This window comes from Equus quagga, chromosome 5 (genome assembly GCF_021613505.1).
Source record: "Equus quagga isolate Etosha38 chromosome 5, UCLA_HA_Equagga_1.0, whole genome shotgun sequence".
Taxonomy (NCBI): Eukaryota; Metazoa; Chordata; class Mammalia; order Perissodactyla; family Equidae; genus Equus; species Equus quagga.
In genome coordinates, this window is record NC_060271.1 from 115,332,802 (window position 1) to 115,355,812 (window position 23,011).

General features: G+C 45.5%; 1 protein-coding gene across 1 annotated transcript in view; it reads left to right on the forward strand.

Annotated features, from left to right (window-relative positions):
• ALK (ALK receptor tyrosine kinase) overlaps nucleotides 1–23,011 on the forward strand; it is a 665,412-nt gene that overhangs the window by 579,045 nt on the left and 63,356 nt on the right. Inside the window, exons 10-11 of the mRNA XM_046663493.1 lie at nucleotides 4,238–4,332; nucleotides 4,503–4,631. Of these exons, the coding sequence (XP_046519449.1) occupies nucleotides 4,238–4,332; nucleotides 4,503–4,631 (224 nt within the window). The remainder of the gene's footprint in view (nucleotides 1–4,237; nucleotides 4,333–4,502; nucleotides 4,632–23,011) is intronic.

Genomic DNA, 23,011 nt, shown 5'->3' on the forward strand with positions numbered 1-23,011 from the left:
TCCCTCAGACCCAGAGCAGTCCACCTGGTACGTGCTAGAACTTTCCCTCAGTCCCAGAGCAGTCCACCTGGTACGTGCTAGAACTTTCCCTCAGACCCGGAGCATTCCACCAGTTACATGCTAGAACTTCCTCTCCGTCTCAGAGCAGTCTGTCTGGTACATACTAGAACTCAAGACCTGAGGCTGTGACTGACTCTGGAGAGTGACTTTGTATCTATACTTAGTGTGGCTCAATAGGAGAGATTGATTAGACCAGAAAGACTCTGAAAGCTTTGAGGAAGTCTTGCCCATCTGCAACAGGGAGGGAGTGAGCAGATCCAGGAGAAATCTCTTCTTCACCTAAGATTCAGGTAAAGACACACAACCAGGTACCATTCAAAGCAGAGAAGCCTGAATCCGGGTAGCCCTGATGGCCACCTGATCTCCTGGTCAGTGCTCCCACAGAAAAGAAACTCCTAGATTGGTTCTTCTGTCCCCTCCCTGCCTCAACACCTACCATCCCCGGACCCCATTCCCAGACTGCCTCTGCTTCACCCCTGCCCTCCCTGCACCCCAACATGACCGCTCTCTGTCCCCCCTGTCCCTTCCCTGCAGCCTCTTGAGCCTGGAGCATTTGGAGAAGGGTTGGCAGTGTGGTCTCCTGGGTGGACGGAGGCAGCATTACATGTTTACATCTGATTCGACATCTGATTGAGTCTTCCCCAATTGTTGTGAGTGTTCCTGACTCAAAATATGTGCAATTCCCAGTGCCAATCAAACTCTTTTAAACAGCAGCTGCCACTGCCGTTGCCTTGCAGAGCACTTTAGAAACTCTTCTATTTAGAAACCATTCCAGCCCCAGCTTGCGTCATGTCATCCATGCTAAGAGGCCCCGTGGCTGGTTGAGAACTTTGCAGCTCTAATCTTTCAGTAATAAAGAAGGAAGGCAGAGAGAGGGGCAGGAGAACAGAGAGGGGAGGGGAGACGTGCAACTTCCCTGCAAGGCCCATGTACCAGAAAACAGGGATTTTTTTTGTCCCCCTCCCCCACACTCGATAGGTATGCACATGTAGTTTACTTGCTCAGGCACCCCAGGCCCTCCTGGAAGGTACATTCATGTGTTCAGCACTAAGATCAGCACCTGGCCTGGCCCCTCTGCTGTGGATGACAGATTAGGAGATGGTGACCTGGAATAGAGAGCTGTAAAGGTGGGCTGTGTGGCCCTTGCCCACTTCTGTTCCACTCAGGAACATGATTTCTTTCTAGTCACTATCTCCAAGTAGCTCTAAGTGCCTGTTCTCTTGCTGCCTGGGAACAGCATCTCCCTAACCCTGGCAACCCTGGCTGTAAAGAGAACGAGGCAGCAGTATCAAGGCCCCTATTTGCCACTTGAGAATCCCAGGCCTAACTTTGTCCAAAGTTATACAGGCTCAAGCCAGGAGCCCATCTGTGGACTGTGTCCCCATGGAGATCTGGAGAAACTGTGGCTGTGATTTGCCAAGACTCACGGAAAAACCCAATGCAGGTGTGTGACAACACATGCCTCTCACCATCTTACCTCCTTCCACAGCCCTCACACTAGAGCCAGAGGGGTCCGTTCCTGCTCTGACAGACCCCTCACTCCAGTTCCTCTACCGGAGACACCCTCTCCTCAGCACTCTCCATTGCCACACCCACATCTCTGACTCCTCTCCTTCCTTCAGAACCAACTGAAATACCACCTCCCCTGTGAAGTGCTCCCCATCTCCCCAGCCTGGTGGAACTTCTCCTTCCTCTGAGCTCTCAGAGCATTTTATCTGCATCTCTTCTGTAGCTTTTACCTCCTTCTATCTTATTCTGTACTAATGTATATACCCTTCATCTCTCCGTTGGACAGTAAGCAACTTGAATATAGCATTCTCATCTGATTTCTCTTAGAATCCCCCATAGGCCTAAAATAGGGCCCAATACTTGATAGGTGTGTGTGGAATGAAAATCAGTTCAATAGGTCATAATCAAGGTCATTATGCTTATCAAGGTCATAATGAAAGACGCCTCTCAGAGGCGTATGCCTAAGTGCTGAGAGCTGGCTGGACAAGCGGGTAGGTTCTTGTGTTTCCTGTCCCTCATACACACTCAACCAGCATGCCCAGGTGTCTTGAAGGAATATTTGGGGATTCTCCACTGGGCACTCGTCCTTCTATGCCCAACCAACCACCAGCCCTCCTTGCTGGTCCATCCTGATTAAGGGGGGCATGTAGACCTCACCGTAGGGAGTGAGGCCTGAAGGGCACCAGTGGGGTTGGCCATGGTACAACAGAGTCAGACATTTCCTCTTTAGAATTGAACCAGATTTGGGCCCTCTAATTATGACTTTCAAACAGGAAGGATTATTTGTGAATGATCAGATTGCACAAGATGGGTGAAGGCAGTGATGGATTTACTGAGTAGTTTAGTTAAGAATAATCAGTCACAAATGTACTATTTAGATAAAAGTTTGCTTTTGATTTCAAGTCTTTCCCCCACAGGAGGCAGTAATTGTTCTCTGGCCAGGAGTAACCAAGCCAGCATCTAACTCTTGTACATGTTGATCGGAGGTCATGTGCTCATGGGCGTGACGGGGACTTCCAGCCTCTGCGGCAATTCACTCGTTGACTATAAAGCTTTGCTGTCCTCACTGCAGATTCTGAGCAAACATTCTTTCTGCTTAATCTTCCTTTCCTATGTGCCCTTCCTCCCTTTCTTAACATTTTGCTTCCTATGCCCTCCCTGCCCTGTCTCCTCCGCACATCAGTCTCCTACTGCTGCCCACGCTCCTGTTTTCTGCTCTTGCTACCCCTTGCTGCCAACACTCTATTGTCTAGGTTGCCTCTCTCTCTCCTTCTTTCTAACAGTTTTATCAAGCTATAATTTACATACCACAGAATTCACCTGTTTTAGGTGTACATGTCAATGACTTCTACCAAATTTATAGAACTATGAAAAGAGCACCACAAACCAATTTTAGAATATTTCCATCACCTCAAAAAGAGTTCTTGTGCTATTTTACAGTTGATACTGTTCCCACTCCCAGCCCCAGGCAACCCCTAATCTGCTTTCTGTCACTCTAGATTTGCCTATTCTAAACGTTTCATATAAATGGAATCATTTATACACATGGAATCATGAGGTCTTTAACTTATTGTCTGGCTTCTTTAACTTAGCATAATGTTTTGGAGGTCCATCCATTTTATGGCCTGCCTCCTGGTCCATTCTTTTTTATCGGGGAGTAGCATTCCGTCATATGGCCATCCCACATGTGGTTTATCCAGTCACCAATTGATAGGCACAGCGTCCCTCTCTTGAGGGTGTTTTAACATCCACACTAGAGACTGCACACTCTTCTGCAGGTCATTCTGGATTGACTTTCTGAAAGTTTGGTTTTTAAAGGAAGGTTTTAAAACTTCTCCCAGGAGTAAGGAATTCATCCAGCCTTCTGGGAGGATGACTTCTCAGGAAACAAATGAACCGAAGATGTTTTCTATTTATCCTACTCTACAGCCTTCCCTGGCCACAGTCCAGGACCTGACCCTCCAAAGCTATGAAAGAGGTGGAAAGTGTCAATGTCTCCGTGGGTTTTACTGTTAACACTTATGGCGCACTCTGTGTTGGTTCCAGATACCCCTGAGGATCATATTCAAATCATTTAATATTTAACGACCAGTCAGGCACTGCACAGACCGACCCCAATCAGAACTGATGCTGGACAAGACATAGATCTTTGAGATCCCTGCCATGTGAGGGTTATCCTTTTGGTTGCTGGATAATGAGGAGAACCAGGGCCACCAGGCAAGGAGCCAGGCTGCCTGAGGCAACAAGAAGGGAACACTCTGGGGACAGTGGCTTTTTATCAGTTGGTCCAGAAGCATTTCAATGTTTTAATAATGACTTCAACTCCACTGGGGAGCACTAGCTGAACATCAGACCCATTTCAGCCTACTCTGCCCACCTAGAAGGTGAAAGAGGTATTCTCAGAGTTTCAGGGAGTCCTGGAGCCAAGCCCCAAACTCCAAATTTGATTAACATATGGAGCCATCCCTCAGAAAGGGAAGTGCTTGCTGCTGGAGAAGTGGGAGGAGATGGTGACTGCTCCCCTATTGCAGCTGCTCTGAGATTAGGTGAGGCTGATAAAAACTACAGTCATGAGCCAGGTATCAGCACACGTTTGCTGGGTGCTGAATCCTAAGACATGACCAACCCAGGTTGTACCTCACACACACTCCTCTTAACACACGTACAGGTTCTGGCTGCAGATTGTTGCTTGGTGGGGACAAGGATCCAGAGCCACCGTGGCTTTTGACAATATCTCCATCAGCCTGGACTGCTACCTCACCAGTGAGTTCACCCTTTCCCTGGCACTTGTCCCCAACCCAGACTACCCTGGGCCTCACTATCCCTCCTTAACCCAAGCCCAAGTGTCTCTCCCACTTTCCCTGGGGCAAACTCACCTTTCTCCCTTAAACTGAGCCTCATCTAACTCAGCCCACGTGTCTTCTCTATTCCAGTCAGTGGGGAGGACAAGATGCCACAGAATACAGCACCCAAATCAAGAAATCTGTTTGAAAGAAATTCAAACAAGGAGTCAAAACCCTGGGAAAATACACCAGGAGAGACCCCCATCTTTGACCCTACAGGTAAGAGTTCAACTTACAAATTTGAGCAGAGTAATTTTTTGTTGCCAAAGGCAGAAGAAAGATGTGTGCTGTGATTGGGATGGGGAGATGTGTTTGAAGAATAAAATAGTCAGCCTTTAGAAGGAACATCACCTACCCACTGGCTATCGGGTGCCAAGAGGAAGCTGCTTGGTTCTCTTTTTGCCTGGGCAAATGGAGCTTCTGGAAATTGTGCAAAGGAACAGCTCTCCTCTGTGCCTGGGGAATACCCAGGCCCCGATCCCCATGGGAAGAACCAAGCTGGTAGCCTTTCCTCCACTCAGTCCCCTGAAACCACTCCCCATTTACTGAACGAAGAGAACCTTCCCTCAGATTTCTTCTCCTCATAAATAGGGTTGGGCCCAAGACCAAGGTTATCTGTTACACAAAGGCAGGATGCCCCACCAAGGGTAAAGCCCGAAAAGCTTCTGTTTCAACACAGTTCCCCCAAAGCTTGGCTCCCCTCCAAAGCTGTTCGATTCAGCATCCCCCAGCTGAAAGACTTCTCACGGGGCCTCTTGCTGCTTCAAACTTCAGCCTCTTCAGCCTCTGACCCTAAAGCATGGGTGTGACTTCTTAGCTCCTCTTTGTACCAGGAGGAAATCCCTTGGAATCAGTCTCCAAACCCAGTATGATGTTCCTCGGGAGTTATTTGCTCAGAGGCTGAGAGCCTAGCCCCAGAGAAGCTGACTAAGGCCACCCAGGCCTGACACTAGCAAATCAAGGGGTCCCGTGCGTGGGCGTTGGTACCCAGGCACAAGAGAGGCTTCTTCCAACATGAGTAACCTGGAGACGAAGGTAGACAGCACACAATCCACCTACCCACGCTCTTTTTTCTATAAAAGATAATTCTTTATTAAAATAACAATAAATGGCAAATCTCTCATTTCTACTTATGTGAAATCTTTGTTTAGTGCAAAATATAAAAAAAAGTAGAGGCTTATGCCTTCTCCACTAAATTAACTGTCAACTTATTAGGTAAATATTAGCTTTGCTTAGCCTTTGAAGAAATCTTTTCCTTTCTCCCTCGTAAAAAGCCACCCCAGGACTAATTCTTATCCCTTCGCTATCCACGCCTGATCTAATCTGCTGCCAAACCAGGGGAAAGAGTTGCTTTTTCCATCGCCTCTCCCCTTTCTTCCCTTCACCTTAACCAGAGCCTCAGAAAAGCCTTTTCATTTTTCCACACAAGAGGGATAATGGCCTCCAGAGCTGCTCTCTCTCTCTGTTTCCCCACTCAGCCTCGTGGTCCGTGAAAACGTCTAACGTGAGGGAGGCAGCCTTCTATGTGAATTGTTCAGTGTGCCCTCCCACCCTCAGCGATTCCCCTCCGTTACTTCCTGGCCCTTGGTCAACCACTGCCTCCCCATGATAAATTCAGGACCTGATAAGTGAACATCATGGCAAGCCCCTGCCCACCTAACCACCAGCACTGATTACATAGCAGGGGCTTCAGAGACACTTATCGGTTGACTGGCGGGTGCTTGATGCTTGAGCTCAATTCTCAGATGTTGGTAGCCAGCTCCCCTGCAGCCAGCATGTAGGAAACAGCCATCCACCCTGCCTGACTCTCGAGTTTATCGCCATAGAACTCCCACTGTCCCTAAAAGTCTAATCAATAAGGGCCTGCCCAATGGCTACTCAGACTAACGAAATCACACCGCTGCTCGAAAGCAGAGATGCTCCCCTACCACCTCCAAATAAAGTTAGAAGCGAGTAGCTGCTTGAGAGGCTGAAGATGACAATGGCTGGAACACAGGCCTCCCCCCTGCCCTGCCCCAGCCTCAGAGCAGCCATGACAGGCAAGTGGCTATGGGTCAGCATTCTGTCTCTAGACCCCCTTTCAGAGTGACCTCAACTCAAAGGGAAGAAGACACAGAGCCAGTACATCCCCAGGAGGCCTTAGTAGGCTCCTCAGAAAGGCTTCAGAGCACTGAATAAAGAGCCAGTGCTTTCCCAGGAACCCACTGCCACATCGGGGAGCAGCTCAGCAGAGGCAGAAGCCGAGGCAGGCTCCCAACACCCCTTCTCCTGCTGTGTTCCAGTAGCAGGATGCATCTCTCCCCTATCCTGAGGGATCTCCCAGTCCCGCCTTGCTGCAGATCTCTAGCAGAGCAGGGTGGGGGTGTCTTTGTCTTCATAGGGAGCATTTATAGGGGGCAGGGGGAGCAGGGCCTCCTTTCCCCATCATTCACAGGACAACGTCCACTGGGTCCTTGAGGCAGCATTGGCCAGGACTCAGCCTCATGATCAGGGAGAACAGGCCAGATCCTGGGCCCATGCTGAGGCCCACCCTCACCTGGCTTTAATCTAGACCCAACCACAGTTCTCGTGCACTTCCCCTGTGGCTGGTTCAGTGCTCAGAGATGCTGAGCAGAACAAGACCCAGGTTAGAAGCTCAAAGATTTCATGGTCTAGGAGCGGAGACCGCAAATAGACAAATGGTTAAGGCCGAGCAACATGCCTACAGCCAGAGAAGTGCTGTGGGGAGGGGGCTCCTGGATGAGGAGAGGTCCAGCAGGCTCATGGGAAAGCCCAGGTCAAGGCCACACCCACTCAGAAATAATCACCCAGCGGACATTTGCCTGGCACCTCCCACAGCCCCAGCATTGTGCGGCTATGACAGGGGCCAGGATGTGGCCCAGAAGTCTACATTCTTTCAGCCAACTAAGCTACTTCTAGGTATCCAAGTCTAGTCAGAGCTCAACACTAAAAATGGGAAAGAGCAGGGAGAGCGTCCTAGACAGGGGCCCCTGCGTGACCAGTAAACAGATCAGCTCCAGCCCTGCGACGAAGGGTGGAGAAGACAAGATAATAAGATTTTCTTCCCAAAGTTCAGTGCTGTCAGTTTCTGCTGGGCTGGAACAAGGGCAGCTGGTGGCATTTCAGCTCTTCTCCTGGCAGGCATTACAGCAACTCCTAGAAATGCAAAGGCCACATGGAGTCTTCTGAAAACAGTCACTCACAAAGCTCCCAAGTTTCCCTAAACACTCCTCATGTCCCCAAAGCCAGGTCTGCCTGTTGACGAGGGCCTGACCCTCTGAACAGTGGCTGAGGATGGTTCCCTCACCCCCCAGCCCACAGGGCAGAGCTGAGCCCCTGGAGCATCCAGGCAGGGAGACGCCTATCCAGGTGCTTCAGGAAGCATTCTCGGAAGGCTCTGAGTCACTTAAGCTAATCATATGAAGATACTAAGAGAGAAAATGGGGCAAGTATTAAGCCTGGGGAAATTACATTTGTCAGCTTTGCACATACAATTACGCTAACCACATGGTTGGGATAATGCAATCACGGGACTGCAGAGCTCTATTCCCCTCTCTCTCCCCCTCTCTCTCTCTCTGCCTCTCCTTTCTCTCTCTCTCCTACTCTCTCTCTCTTTTTCTCTTTCTCTCTCTCTCTCTTTCTGTCTCTCTCTCTGGCAGCAGTGAATGTTAGACATGAGGATGTGTAAGCAGGCTCTGCCACCCTTTCAGTCTCTAACAGCCCAGGTAAGGGCAGGCAGGACCCCCAGGTCCCAGTGCCCTGCCTCAGTTTCCTTACCCCTCTCCCCTTCTCCTGCACCCACATGTGTAAGTAGAGTGCAAGGGAATCAGCTCAGTTTACCTAAGGACCAATCCAAACCTTGGGCCCAAGCCACAGTGTCTGCAACTCAAGGGGCCCTGGCATCAAACCACAGTCTTGCCTCTGAGTTGGTTGGTGACAGTTGGTTTGCTGTTTTCTGAGTACACATCTCTTGCCAAAGAGTGGAGGACAATGAAAAATGCATAGGCTCACAAAAAGAGCACTGGACCAGGAGTCAGAACCCCTGTGCACAGCCCTTGCTGGCCTACACTAGCAAGCTGTGGTCCTGGGACAGGTCCTCTATATCTTGCATCCCCTGTATGGAGCTCGTGTGAGAGGAGCTAACATGAACACAGACAAGGATGGAAAAATTGCTATTTTTAAAAGTCAAGGTTTGAAGTAGACAGTCTCCAGGTGCCTCTCCATCCCAGCTTCATGGTCCTAAGTGCTGAAGGGATATGGCATAAGGGAGCCAGAGCTTTATTTGGCCCATCTCTCTAATTAACCCATAGCACAGCTAATGTGCCCAGAAGTAAGGGTGACTGACTGTCCATTTCCACACGCACTCCTATGATTCAAGAACAGATGCCAATTCCATGGGAAAGTTTTATGTGTTTCATATAAATTGATTGGGTCTATTTCAGCTAAATGCATTATCCATTCACCACAGAACAACTATTAGAGTTAATAGAATTTGTAGCTAGAGCCATTATGTTCCAAGCACGCCCTTCTGGGGATGACGGCATTGTTGGGAGGCAGGCTTTGCAGGGCCCGGCCCCCCTCACTCAGAACCTTTCTTCACACTCACTGGGGGTCTTTGTCTCCATGAAAGCCTTCTGTGCTCAGGACCTGTAGGCCCAATAGTGAGGATTCACCCAGTTCCTAAATAAATAAATGTATCCTAATCCAGTTCCAAAAAGTCCTGTCATCTTATCACCTGTTGGCATTGCAGACCACCTCATGGCAGGTTGGGGGCAGAGAGGAACCTGGGATCCCATAACTCTTTACTATGTGCCAGTTTTGGAGGCAGGAGTCCCCAAAGGCATTAAGAGACAGGAAACAAGTGAGGATAGGAGAGCCAGGGAGCCCTGCTTACTCCAGTGGTCTCAGATTAGACTCTTATTCATTGTGTCACTAACAGCTTTCCCCAGAAGCCCCCGGGGACAGAATCTGGGACTTTGTGAGCACAGATCGAGCAGGTTGCCTGTCAGGCACCTAGATCAGGCACCAGGGTTTCTCCAAGTATGTCCTCATATCATCTGCTTCTGGTCACCTGGTTAGGGGAGGGGGGACCTGCAAGTGCTACTCATTAAAAATGCAGATTCCTGGGCCCAGCAGACCTGTGGAATCCAAATGTCTGGGAATGAGAGGTCAAACTCTGCATTTTTAACAAACTCTCAAGGAAAGCCTGATTCAAAACAAAGTTTAGGGACCCCAGGCTGCAGCCTGACCTCTTCAATATCAATAAGCCTGGGCCTTGGGAAGGTGAGAGGCAGCTCAGAGCCACACAGCATCCTTTTTTTTTTTTTTTTTTTTAAAAGACTTTGTTTTTCCTTTTTCTCCCCAAACCCCCCCTGGTACGTCATTGTATATTTTTAGTTTTGGGTCCTTCCAGTTGTGGCATGTGGGATGCCGCCTCAGCATGGTTTGATGAGTGGTGCCATGTCCACATCCAGGATCCAAACTGGTGAAACCCTGGGCCACCAAAGCAGAGCGTGCGAACCTAACCACGCAGCCACAGGGCCGGCCTCCCACACAGCATCCTTTTAAGGCTTCATCTCTCAGACACCAAAAGCCTTGTGTTATGTTGTTGCCTCTTTACACAGCCATAATAACCATTAGTCACTGAGTGTTGCTGAGTGCCAGGCATTGTGCTGGGCTCTTTCAGAAGAATTATCTCATTTGTTGGTGTTGTAATATTATCCCCCTTTTACAGACAAGGAAACCAAGGCCCACAGAGGTGAAGTAACTTGCCCTAAGTTATACAACTTGTGTAAAAGGCTAAAGAATATGTTTCTTTAGAAATCACATAAAAAATAAAGTTTTCTAAGCCAGATCACATTTGGAAGGGCAAAGCTGTGATCAAGAAACCTTAAAGGAATCCCACTGTTGAATAAGTCTTCTAGAGGACTCTCTTTTCTCTGAAAAACTCTTTTTCTAGTGTCAGTCTTCGCTTAAACAGAGCACATATGCATCTTCACTAATATTCAAAACAGCGCACCAGGCACACCATGCACCCACACACGCGTAAGAAAGCTGATAATTGCAGCTAACTGGCATCCCTGAATGCACCCCAGCCTTCAGTGGTGCACATGGAGGTTGTTTCTCTCAGCACCCATTCAACTGAGGGGAGCAACTCTTTAAGAGTTGAGCAGGCACGGGGCCATAGATACAATCCTTGGAACCCCTTTGGGCACTGGCCATGTCCCCGTTCAGCTGGCCTGCTATTTAACCAAGTGCTGCGTGTTCTCTCTTATTCTACTAATTTTAGATTATCACCTATTTATAGCAAGTGAGCTAGCGATGACGCATGAAGCACCAGCCTTAACAAGACTCCTGGGCCCCCAGTCACTGCAGCAGGTTCGGCGCTCTCCCAATTAGAATGTCACTCTTCATTTGGGTATGTCTCCCTTCTCTGGGAGCTAGCATGGCTGTGCTCCAGAAAGAGAGGTGGTGTGGAACTAATGCGTGATTCATGATCCCCATTACTGACATTAACAAGTCTCTTCCAGTGCAAGAGACTTGCGCGCGGGAGAGCCAGCTAGCATCCCCAAGAGGTAAGCAACAACGTCGAGGCCTGCAGGCAGCTTGGTTGCCAAGGGAGAGAAAGCACTTCCACAGGGATCTGGTGACGATGACGGGGTGGAACTGAAGGCTGCGTAGGAAGCCCTGCTCCCCAGGCAGAGCGCCCACCAGCAACAGGGCTTCCTGGGTGTATGTTCCACCATTTGCAGGCTGCCTCCTGTCGTCTGCACACCGGTCTACAGTTACTAAGCACATTCAGTGTCTCTCGTTTGATCCTTGCAGACTCCCCTCACCCAGGATAGGCATCACTATCAAGAAGCGATATGGCATAGTTTTTAAGAGCACAGACTACCTGTGCTCAGGTCCCAGCTATGCCACTTCCTTTGAATGACTGCTTTCTCCTTTCTGTGCCTTTGTTTCCTCACATCAAAAAAATGGTGTTTCTATTCTTCATGCTTACATCTCATAGGTTTGATGAAAGAATCACATGACTCAATATGTGTCAAGGGCTTAGAGAGGTGCTTGACGCACAGTGAGCTACTTGAGCCTGCGCTGTTTTCCCTGCTTTAGAATTGAGGAAACAGAATCAGAGGCTTATGTGACTTGCCCACCAATCGGTGCAGGGTCAGGGTTCCCACTCAGGCTGGCTCACTCCAAATTCTTCCCGCTCTAACCCCACCACTGCCCAGCTGTTGACTGTGGCCAGGGAGAGGCTCCTGCTGCATCCAGCCTGGCCTGTCTGCTCTCCTCTCAGGAGATTCAACTCATCATTCCATGCAGAAAACATCATTGCTTTTTAGTAAATGTTTTCACAATTCCCTGGATCCCAATCCTAGAAAAACAAATCATATAGAGCTAAGTTCAATTTAACAAGTATGTGCTGGGTGCCTGCTCTGTGCCAGGCACCGTGCGGGTGCCTCGGGGCCTGCAGCTGGCAAGGGACCAAAGTGCCGCTCTTGAAAATGCACCCCCCAAAGCTGGGTCCACGAAACCTAATAGGAAGCCACTGTTGTCCCAGCACAAGAGAGACTCTGGTTCCCTTTCCAATTTCCAATTCTGATCACATCTGGAATTAGGACAGGTCCCCCTACTCCACAGCTCTGACTTCATCTTGCCCTGGATGGTGAGAAGGTCTTCATCCAAGATTGATGCATTGCAAATTAGACTGAACTGATCATCATTTATGAAAAAAAATCTAGTGTCCTTTGAGAAAGCAGGAACTCAGTAGTGTTACTTCAGAACTTCCCAACCCTAGGCCCCACTGGACAAATAGAATAGCGTCATCCAGCTCTGATTCACTCGAAAACACCTCACGAACCTCTGGTCTAACACTGGTAGTTGGAATTATGGCAAAGCTACAGATAAAATGCCTTAACGGCGCACTGTGGCTCCGCTCAGCAGTGGAGAAGACTCATTGCCTCTCCAAAAGTAACATATTGTTTTTTGCCATTTGTTTCAGTGAAAGGTTACATAAGCGGGAGACAATAAATGATCCAGGAACTCTGGGCTCAGCACGCCTTGATTAAGACCATTTAGCTCCAAGACCAGCAGAATGCAAAATGCCCCTCCATCGGTGCAAGTGCATTAAGTGTGTGTCGTTTGGGAAGACCACTTTTAATTACCATCCTTCTCCCAGACTTGCTGCTTCTACCTACAAAACAACCCTGCATCCCCTCAGAGCCTATTCGGCTCTCTGCTTGTTGCAGCAAAGCTTCAGTGGTCCTGGACAAAGAAATGTTATTATTTTTTTAATTCATCTAAACCCAGAGCTAGACAGAGGAATTAGGAGGAGAAAGGCTGAAATGCTAACTATAGATAACAAAAGGGGGTCCCCCTGCTTGCCCCTCTACTGACAAGAGGAAAAGGGACAAGAAGTGGAATTGCCTTGACCATCACTGAGTCAAGAAGGAGAGAGAAGGCACAGGGAAGAACTCAGCCCAGCCAGCACCCTCCACACTGGGTGTTTACACAAAAGATGAGGAGGCCAAAGACAGTATTGACTGCTGGGAGAGCTTTAGGGCGGCTGGATAGTTATCTATTGCTTTGTAACGAACTACCATAAACATAGTGGCTTAAATTGTACAACACACATTTGTTATATCTGTTTCTGTGGGTTAAGAAAGCAGGCACAGCTCAGTTGGGTCCTCTGCTTCAGTTTCTCGTAAGGTTGTGATCAAGGTGTTTTCCAGAGCTGAAGTCTCATTTGAAAGTTTGACTGGGAAAGGAATCACTCCCTAGCTCACATGGTTGTTGGCGGTTCCTGGAGAAGCCAGTGAAGAGAGAGAGGGAGGGAGAGAGAGAGAGAGTGCTAGCAAGATGGAAGTTACAATCTTATGTAACATAATCATGAAAATGACACCCCCTCACCTTTGCCATATTCTATTGGTTAGAAGCAATTCACAGGTCTCACCCATACTCAAAGGGAGGGGGTTAAGCAAGGGTGTGACTACCAGGAGGTGGAGATCATTGGGGACCACCTTAGACCCTACCTGCAGTGGCTTTTGTATGCTAGAGATCAACCAATCACCAGGAAGCTTTGAGAGTTCATTGTGGATTCTGATGGGCAGAATTCCTGGCAGCAATCTCAAGCCTATCTGTTCAACATTGCACAGACACTTAAATATTCACAAAGTACCTACTGAGTGCCAGTCCATAGTAAGATGGTAAGTGGATCAGCAAAGGATCCTGGAGACCAAGGTTCTAGCTGTGCATCTTCAGGAGAGTCAAGCATTCTGGATCCCAGTTTTTTCTTCATCCATAAAGTAGGGATAACAATTACCTGCCACAGTTCTTTCTCAGAGCTGGCTATTGTAGTGAGCAAATGAAATAATTTCCAACAGGCTTTGAAAGGTACAAGAGAATATACTAATATAAAATGATGTTATGATATTGTTATTAACATTGTTATTAAAATATATAACCAAAACGATTGGGCCAATTTGCTCCTCCCTCATATGTTGCCTTCTATAAATGTTCAGTGTATTCATAATCCTCCTTCTCCCCAACCTATGAGCTGTGCACTCTTTTGTATATACACGTAAGTGTGTGTTCTGGGTATAGTTTTCCTCAAATTTTTTTGCAAAAGTTTCAAGCAGTTTCCTATTTTTGACCACTTAAAGCTAGTATGTTAAGGAGGGGCAGTATTTTGGGTCCTCTTGGTCTGTCAAGTCCCCCAAGCAAATTGATCATCAATTTGTAGGTAAAACCCTTGAACTCCACTTGGAGGAAATAAATGAATTGTTTGGGGGCATAGAGAATTGCCCCAAAAGACCCACTCATCAATATAAATTGAAAGAGAGATTTTAGTCTTTTAAAGCTTGTCGAGATCTCAGAAATAAAGGAGACCTCAGAACTTTCTCCAGGAACATGTTTTCAAACAAATTCAAGGTGACCGGATCTGAGAGGCCTGATTTGGTTTTTGTAGTGAATTTTGACAGTGACATTATAATAATGTGAGAGCACATTTTATTCATTTAATTATTATTTATTAAGTGACTGACAGATTGAGTGATCCTGTTCCACGATTAAAGTGAAGCAGTAAGGACACTAAGGCATAGCTTGGGCTTGTCCGCAGCCTAACTGAGAATCAGGAAAACTCCCCAAGCTTCAGAATAGCTCCCTGATAAAGAAGACTATTTCTTTTCCCTCAACCAGCTTTATGAATTTGATCCTACTAGCCAGTCCATTCAGTCTATTAGCTGGTGGGTTCCATCAACCATTGGGTCAGTGGAGTGTTCGCACTACTAAGGAGTAGGACTTGAGCATTTTCTTAAAGACTGAAGGGCTCCCTACACTTGTTACATGAGTGTGGGTGTGCAAGTATGAGTGTGTGCTGGTGTGTGTGCGAATGAGTGTGTGAAGATATATGCCAGCTCCTCGGGAGCCTACCCCGTTTCTTCTGTGCAGTCACGGGTAAGAGACAAAATACCTTTCCATAAAGATACATGTATCCTGCCGGAACTCTTCTGGTTCACTCCATCCTATATTGCTCTAATTCTAATGCCAGAACTCTGAAGGGCCAAAGATGCTCCCACTGAGCCACACACAGGCACCCCAGCACACATGAGCTTCCCCTTCTGACCACTCAAGTGGCTTTGAGGGCTGGTGTTGGCCTATTCTCTTCTTTCTGTTTTGTTTTGTTTTGTTTTGTTTTTCGTTAAACAATGGTTTATTAACCACCTTCTTTGTGATGGGCACTGTTTTAGGTCATAGAGACAAAGCAGTGAACAAAATCGACTAAGCCCCACTCCTGTAGAGTTTACATGCTAGTGACAACAGGCCAGACAACAAACAAGTGTACAGATGATATAGTTTCAGATAGTGATGTGTTGTGAACAATAAAGCAATTTAAGGAGACAGAGATGATAGTGACAGAGCACGTATGCTATAATGATGGGGTGTTGAGGGAGAAAACTTTAGGTTCCTTCAAGTGTGCATCAGAGCAAAACCAGGATAATACTATTCATTACTAATATTAAGATCCTACTTTTCACTCTTAAGCTTGTGTGGCCTGGGGAGACCTCCAAGGCCCTCCACAACATAGCTACAACTCTCATAAGCTCTAACGGCCTTGACCATGAAACAAAGTGTGTGGAGTCACAGCAGAGGGTGGGTGAAGAAAGGAGAGCAGGCTGGGCCAGGGGAGTGACCCAGATGCCTGGCTCTCCACCAAGGAAAGCAGGCTGAAGGCCACGAACAGTGTCTAAAGAAGCATTGGAAACCTGGTCCCAATCCAGGCTGGCATTGCTGTTTGAGGGATAGCGGCAGAAGTCTCTGGTCAGTGGTGTTTTCATTGCAAGTGGAATATCTTAATTCTAGGAGGCTCCATTCAGATTGAAGTAGGACCCAGCCAATGGCTGGGAGCCCAAGAAAGCGTCCAGTGCCGTAAGAAAAATCATCTTCTAGATGACTGATGATGTTAGTTCAGTGGCCCCATACATGACTACTGTCGTTAGTTCAATGACTGATGATGTCAAGACTCACATGTCTGAGATCTCAGCCTTTTCTTCTGCTTGTTGCCTGATGGCTGCTACATCTGCAGCCACCATGGCTGCACTGCAGGCAGGAATAAGAGAGAAGTGTCTCTTGCCTTCTTGTCTCTAGTCCTTTAGGCTTATATACTTTGTCTTCTCTTCTTGATCCATGGTTTGGTCCTACTTGCTCCCCAACTACTTTTGTTTCTGCCCTTGACATTTGGATTTCCCACCTTCTCATGTGTCCCTCTTCTCCAGTTTATCTTAGAGGGTCCAGAACCCAGACCTACGTGTCAGGACATTTGTTCTTTCTAGTCCCAGATCACTTGGCCAGTTGGGCTGCCTGTACCTCCATCTGCCCATCTGTCAGAGGTGTTACAGTCCCAAGGGCCTTTTAAGGATTTCACCCTTCATGACTTCCAACCAAACAATAGCAAGAACTACTAAGAATAAAGCAGTGAGGGGTTCTGGCCTCCCACACTGTTGCCTCCCTCTCAGGAACCAGTGAACCTTACAACAGGAGGCAGCAAGTCCTAATAACATAACCCCTATGACTGAGCACCAGAGCAAGGGTTTCTCTCCCTAGTCTGCAGACGAGAGCAGATGACAGCAGAAATCAGTGGCACTTTGGGCCTGAGTGTGGCAAGGCTGGTATTGAACCACCACCATTTCCCACTTAAGCCTCAAAACCAAATCCATTATGTGTAACCACTAGATGGGTGAGTCCACAGCACCCATCTCAATATCAAATACTTTATTAACACAACTCTGGCCTGGAGCCAACTGGAAATAACTAAATTAGCCCCGAGGCCTCCCTTAACTTAATTTTTGCAGCTCTGCTTTCAGGATAGTGTTTTTCCCGTGACCTTTCTCTTCTCTCGCGTGTTACTAACTTTCCCTCAGGGAGCAGAGGATGGCTGAGAACACAGCACAGCAGCCGTCACAGGAGCCTCTGATTGCGGGGTGTCAGAGCTGTTTAGGGTAATTCAGGCCTGAAAGCAGCTTTTATCTCCACAGCCCTGACTTGCTGCCCTGTTGATGGGAACCTGGTCCACTTGGAGGTTCCTCTCAGCAAAGGGTGTCTGCCTCCCAGCAGAGAGGGACGTGCGCCTCTGGTCTTTGTTCCCAGGGAGACGGCAGCTTTATCAGGCATCCTGCCTGTCTAGAGGAACTGTGCGAGGGGCAAAGGAGAAAAGATGTAAAATAAAAAGAGCACAAAAGACAGGGCTGGTGTTATAATTTTATTGTTACTACCTCCTAACTTCTCATCATCGAAAGGAACCAGAGGGGCCGGCCCCGTGGCCAAGTGGTTAAGCTCACATGCTCCACTTTGGTGGTCTAGGGTGTCACCAGATTGGATCCTGAGCGTGGACTTAGCACTGCTCATCAGGCCACACTGAGGCGGCGTCCCACATAGCAGAGCCAGAAGGATCTATAACTATAATATACCACTATGGACTGGGGGGCTTTAGGGAGAAGAATAAAAAAAAGAAGAATATTGTCAACAGATGTTAGCTCAGGTGCCAATATTTAACAAACAACAAAAAAAGAATCACTCTACAATAAAATGACTTTTAAAAAAAAAAAAAAAGAACAAGAGAGAAATGACCAGAAAGCTTTGCATGAATGAACAGGGTATGTGGGTGTGTGTGGGTGTGTGGGTGGGTGAGCGTATTGCATGTATACAAATTCAGTCTGAGAAACAAATTAGAACAAGGAAAAATTCATCAACTGAAACTGTACTGTAGAAAGAGTAAATGTGACATGCGCCTCCTCACTTAGCCTCAAGTTTGTTCTGTGATCACAGGCCAATTGTTTAACTTTTCTACATGTTGCACATCTTATGAGATAAAAGTAACAATTCTTCCCCTTTGCCTATCTACCAATGTCACATTTACGGAGCTAAACTTACTGGAGAATAGAGGTGTTACATAAATGTACCGTAATTAAGCACACTGAAATTGAAGGCCTAAAGATTCCCAGCCCTGTTCATTCGGAATCATAGTAACATCCTTTTATATAAGGTATTCCAGTACCTTCCGCCATCCAGCAAATATGAGTACCAAAATAGAGATACATTACCAAACTGTGAAATAAAGTCTTCCTGCATTTAGCTGCCCCTCGGCCTGATGCACAGAGAAGCCTAGGGCCATTCTCACACACTCACCCAACACTGGACATAAAATAAGATTAAACACAGGAGGACATGCTGACGTACTAAGAAAGTGCACCTGACAGTAGAGAGAGAAGAAAGTGAATCCATGTAAAATACTTCTGGGGCCGGACTGATCGTGTAGCGGTTAAGTTCACGTGCCATGCTTGGTGGCCCAGGGTTCACAGGTTTGGATCCCAGGTACAGACGTACACACTGCTCATCAAGCCATGCTGTGGAGATGTCCCACATACAAAACAGAGGAAGATTGGCATAGATGTTAGCTCAGTGACAGTCGTCCTGAAGCAAAAAGGGGAAGATTGACAATAGATGTTAGCTCAGGGCCAATCTTCCTCACCAAAAAAAAAAATATATATATATATATATATCTCTGGGGCCATTTAATGAAAGGTGAAATAGCCCTAAACAACTTGTTAAGTCTGGGTGGCATTATCAAGAAAAAGTTAAATTATATTTAGGGGCAGTATCAAAAAAAAAAGGCAAAACATAGTGTAACAGCAGGTTCTAGGCAATGGTCATTGGAGATGTCCCTGACATGAAATCTGAAAACCCTGCAGCTCTGGGAGTAGAAATACAGGTGAGGGACCTGACCAGATAGATGGTACAAAGGGGCTGATCACAGCAAATGACCTCAAGTGATACCTACATTGAAAAATTTTTGAAGGATTCTGGGAAGGTGGCAGTGATGGCGGTAGCAGCATAGTTTTTTTGACCTCTCTAAATCTAAAAACCAAGCAACCGTGTATCAAAACTGAAAACCCGTGACATTTACAACAAAATTTTTGATAAGATATTCCCCTCAAACCCCAAAATACAAGTATTGGAGGCAGACCACCAACAGCCACAAGATCTGCATAGCGTCAGCATCTGAACAAGAGAAAGAAGAGGAACGTGTCAGGCTGTCTTCCAAACCTGAGAACAGAAGAACCCTAAAAGAGCTGGCAGCTGTTTGCTAGAAATGACAGAAGGCCAAGCTGAGAATAGCTAACTGGGGAGTCTTGCCCAATCCAGTAGCGTGTGAGTGCCAGGGGCCCACAGGTGACCCGAGGGAGTGGAGCAGCCTGGCCACCGTGCCTCCTTTCCAGGGAAGGGCCCACACTGAGAAGAAACTTCTGGGAGTGAAATCAATATTGAGTAGGACAGGAATCATAGAGACAAAATAAGAGGGTGTCCTGATAAAAGTTGGGGAAACAAACAGAGCCAGAAACATCAGAACGCAAACTGACTTTTTTTTAAACACCATATGGAAAAATGTGTAGAGGGAGCCCTGTGAAATTAGAAAGCTCCTGAGCCCTAAAACTTCTAGAAAGCTAATTCCATATAAAAATGCATAATGGAGAAGTATTAAAATCAAATCCCATCCAAAATTACAATAAGAATTTTAAGAAGAGCATAGAGGACAGAATTAACACCCCAGAAAAATGAAAACATACCAAAAAGGTGTGCTCAGAATAGATCAAAATTGTAGCATTCTATCTCAAAGTGAGCTAAAAGACAGTAAAACAATGATACAAGACATGAAAAATAACATGAATCAGTATAACAAAAGATCAAAAACTAAGCGGTAGAACTCAGAAAATAATATGAAATAAAAGGAAAAAATAATTTCAGAAATGAAGACTAAATTAAAAAGAACATGAACTAATAAACACAATAGTTAATGCCTTACAAGAAATACAAGGTGAAAAGAGAAAATTTTTTTAAAGATGACATACATCAAAGATAGGCAAAGAAGATCGAACATCTAGATAAGAGGAGCGCCTGAGGAAGAAAACCAAAGAGGAACAAAACAGATACTGAAAGCTGTAATTCAAGAAAATTTTTCTGATTGAAACTACTTATGGAAGAGCACACTGTGAATCTGAGAATGTTGACCCAAGGTGAGCAATGCCAAAGGATACTCTAGTAAAATTGCTGAACCTTAAAGAAAAAAAAAAAAAAACTTTAGGCACCTAAGCAAAAACAGCAAATTATTTATTAGAGAACGTAATTTAGATTATCGTCAGAGTTTTTGACAGTAATACTTTATACCAGAAGAAAATGGAGTAACATATTTAATATACTCAAGGGAAAAAAATATTATCAACATCCAAGAACTCAAGCAATATTGCTCCCGTGAGACTTTCCTAAGGAATCTAGTTGAAAACAAGTTTCAGACAATCAAAATGACTAGAGATACATAAACATGTCTGATAAGAGCACTAAACATATAATACTTACAGAAGTAAGACTAACTAAGGACTAAATAGGAAAGAGAGTCATATGTAATGGCAGTATGCCCCAACAGTGCAGATAGAGTTCAACTTCAATGAATTACAGGAAAATGGAGAGCACATATACCAAAAAAAATTTTTAACAGATCTCAGTTTTTATATTGATGATCGTATGGTAGTAGTGTTGTTACTCTGATACTATTGTGTATATAATGAAGGATAAAAAGTAAATAAATAATTACAGAATATTCTAATTCTATTATCACCTGTGTTCTTGAGAACCAAGATTATCAAGGATTTGTGGAAAAAGAAATACAGATGTAATATAGAAGAGGTTAAATTAAAAACCCTGTAGTCCTGAATTTGAAGTATCAATGTGAGCTCATGAGGTATTTTGTCATATACCTGTGTGTATTTCATATATATATGTATGTTTGTACTGAAATACATATATACCCATACATATATATTTCCTAGCTCTGTCCACTAAAGAAGCCTAGAAACTATCCCCAAGCCAGTAGCAATGTGTCTCTAGCACCTAGATTGTGTAATTAAAATACCTTTTTCCACTAAAAGAAAAGGCTTTTGAGAAAATGTCTGAGTCCAGGTGTGGGGAAGGAACATTTCATCACACCAGATAGCACGGAAGCAAAACAACTCAGGAAGCTATCACTGACCAAAAATGTGACAATTTGAGCTTATAAAGCATAATAATTGTGATTAGTTAAAACTCAAAAATATATTTAAATTCATGGATTCATAACATAAGAAGAACTAATTGGTCAACTTCAGAGGATGATAGAGAACCAAGTCATTATCTTGAAAACTGTAAATAAGGAGAAAGAATTGAGCATTTATCCTGCCTTTCCTATATGAACTATACCACTGGGTAACCAATAGTAGATGAGAGGAAACATCTCTTCATAAATGCTGTATATTCCAACTAAGAAGTAAAAATAATATAATTTGAATATCATTATTTTGCAGCTCTCAATAAATAAATGGACCTAGACATTAAACTTCAACACCTGCTAAAATCAAAAAAAGAAAGCAATGATCAGACATTGATCACATATCTAGGGGACACTGCTCTGTTTTTAAGGAGTCGAAACAGTTGGTAGAAATGTTTTAACCTCACAATGGCTACATTATTATATTATTTTCATTTCACCTTAATAAGGAGAACAATTTGTTAATTTTCATCATGTACTCAAAAAAAGTTACTTTTTCCAATTTGTAATAAAGAATGGCGTTATATACATCTATGGATGGAATGATTATGTTCACTTGGATTTTGATCGTGATTTTTTTAATGGGATCCATGATGGCCATCAAAATGGTTCAATATCCCACAGCTTCCACAAAGTTCAGCTCATTCAATAGATATAGATAAAATTCAATTCCATGGATCAGAATCAAAATGTACAAAAGATTCACATAAGCCATTGAGTCTTTTCTGTGGTATAACCACACAGGCCTTCAGCGTGAGGCAGATCCTTATTATTGTGATTAATAGTGATAGTTGAGAACTTATTTTCCTTTGTATCACGCTTTATTTCTTTGCATTCAATTGAGCAGATGAGATGGCTTAGCAACAGTAATAAAACCAGTACAATCGCTGTCTAGCCTATTTTTTTTTAGCATTGTGCTGTGTATTACTAATTGATTTGTTTCTTCTTGGAGGGTGCTGCAATATACTTAAAATGAAACCCACGGCTTAATGGATTTTTCTTCACTCAGATGCCTATAAGCAATCAGTATTTTGATGTTTGGGGGTTCTTTATACAATTTAGATGTGAATGAGTATTAAACTAGGTTTCCAGTGTATGGTATAAGAACAAGAGAAAGTAGTTCTCTTATATTTTTTCTTTCATAAATGAGTTTTAATGCAATCATTTCTTAAGTAAGAGAGGAGGAAAGAGCCAGGCTTCCTCCCTCCCCTGCCTCCAATCCAGGTTCCTCCTTGAAGGACATTTGATCCTCCTACAGCTCCACAGAGCCTCGGGGACCAGTGTAGACTCTCCACGGGGAAATATAAGGACCCTTGTACTCTCAGATTGGCAGTTTAGCATCAAGCCTACCTCTCTACTGGTCTCACTGTGACCTTGATCTTCTCTTCAGAAACCAAGCGTTTGCCTTGTTACCGATGACCCAATCCCTTTCTCTTATATCTCTGCTTCCTGACCTTGTAAACATTCCAGTTATTGGACTTCCCATTTGACACTTCCTGGCTCCCCATGGCCTCTCTGGGGACCAGATCCTGAAGCTGAGCACCTGCTTTCCCTGGCTTGTGCCTGTGACCCCCTAAAGCCCACTCTCTGATAGGCTAAACTACTATTGGTACCACTGTGGGGCTTTCGGGGCTGAGGGTCCACCTACCACAGTACCCTGACCAGGCCTTCACCTGTTCCTCACGGTGGCCTGCCCAGACTCTGAGCCACCTTGGTATGGTCTGTCCTGGCTGTAAATGAGCCCTAGGCTCAAGGATTTAGAAGAAAAAAACCCAGACTCGCAGAAAGTTTCCATGAGGATTTCCTGGTGATCCTGGCACATTTTCAAGCCTTGAGCTTCGGCTCAGAAGATCTACGTTTAATTCCTGGCTTGACCAGTTATCCACTCTGCGCTGCAAGCTACTCACTTAGCTTCTCTAAACTTGAATTTGCTGGTTTATAAAGGGGGTACCTTCAGGACTGAGCA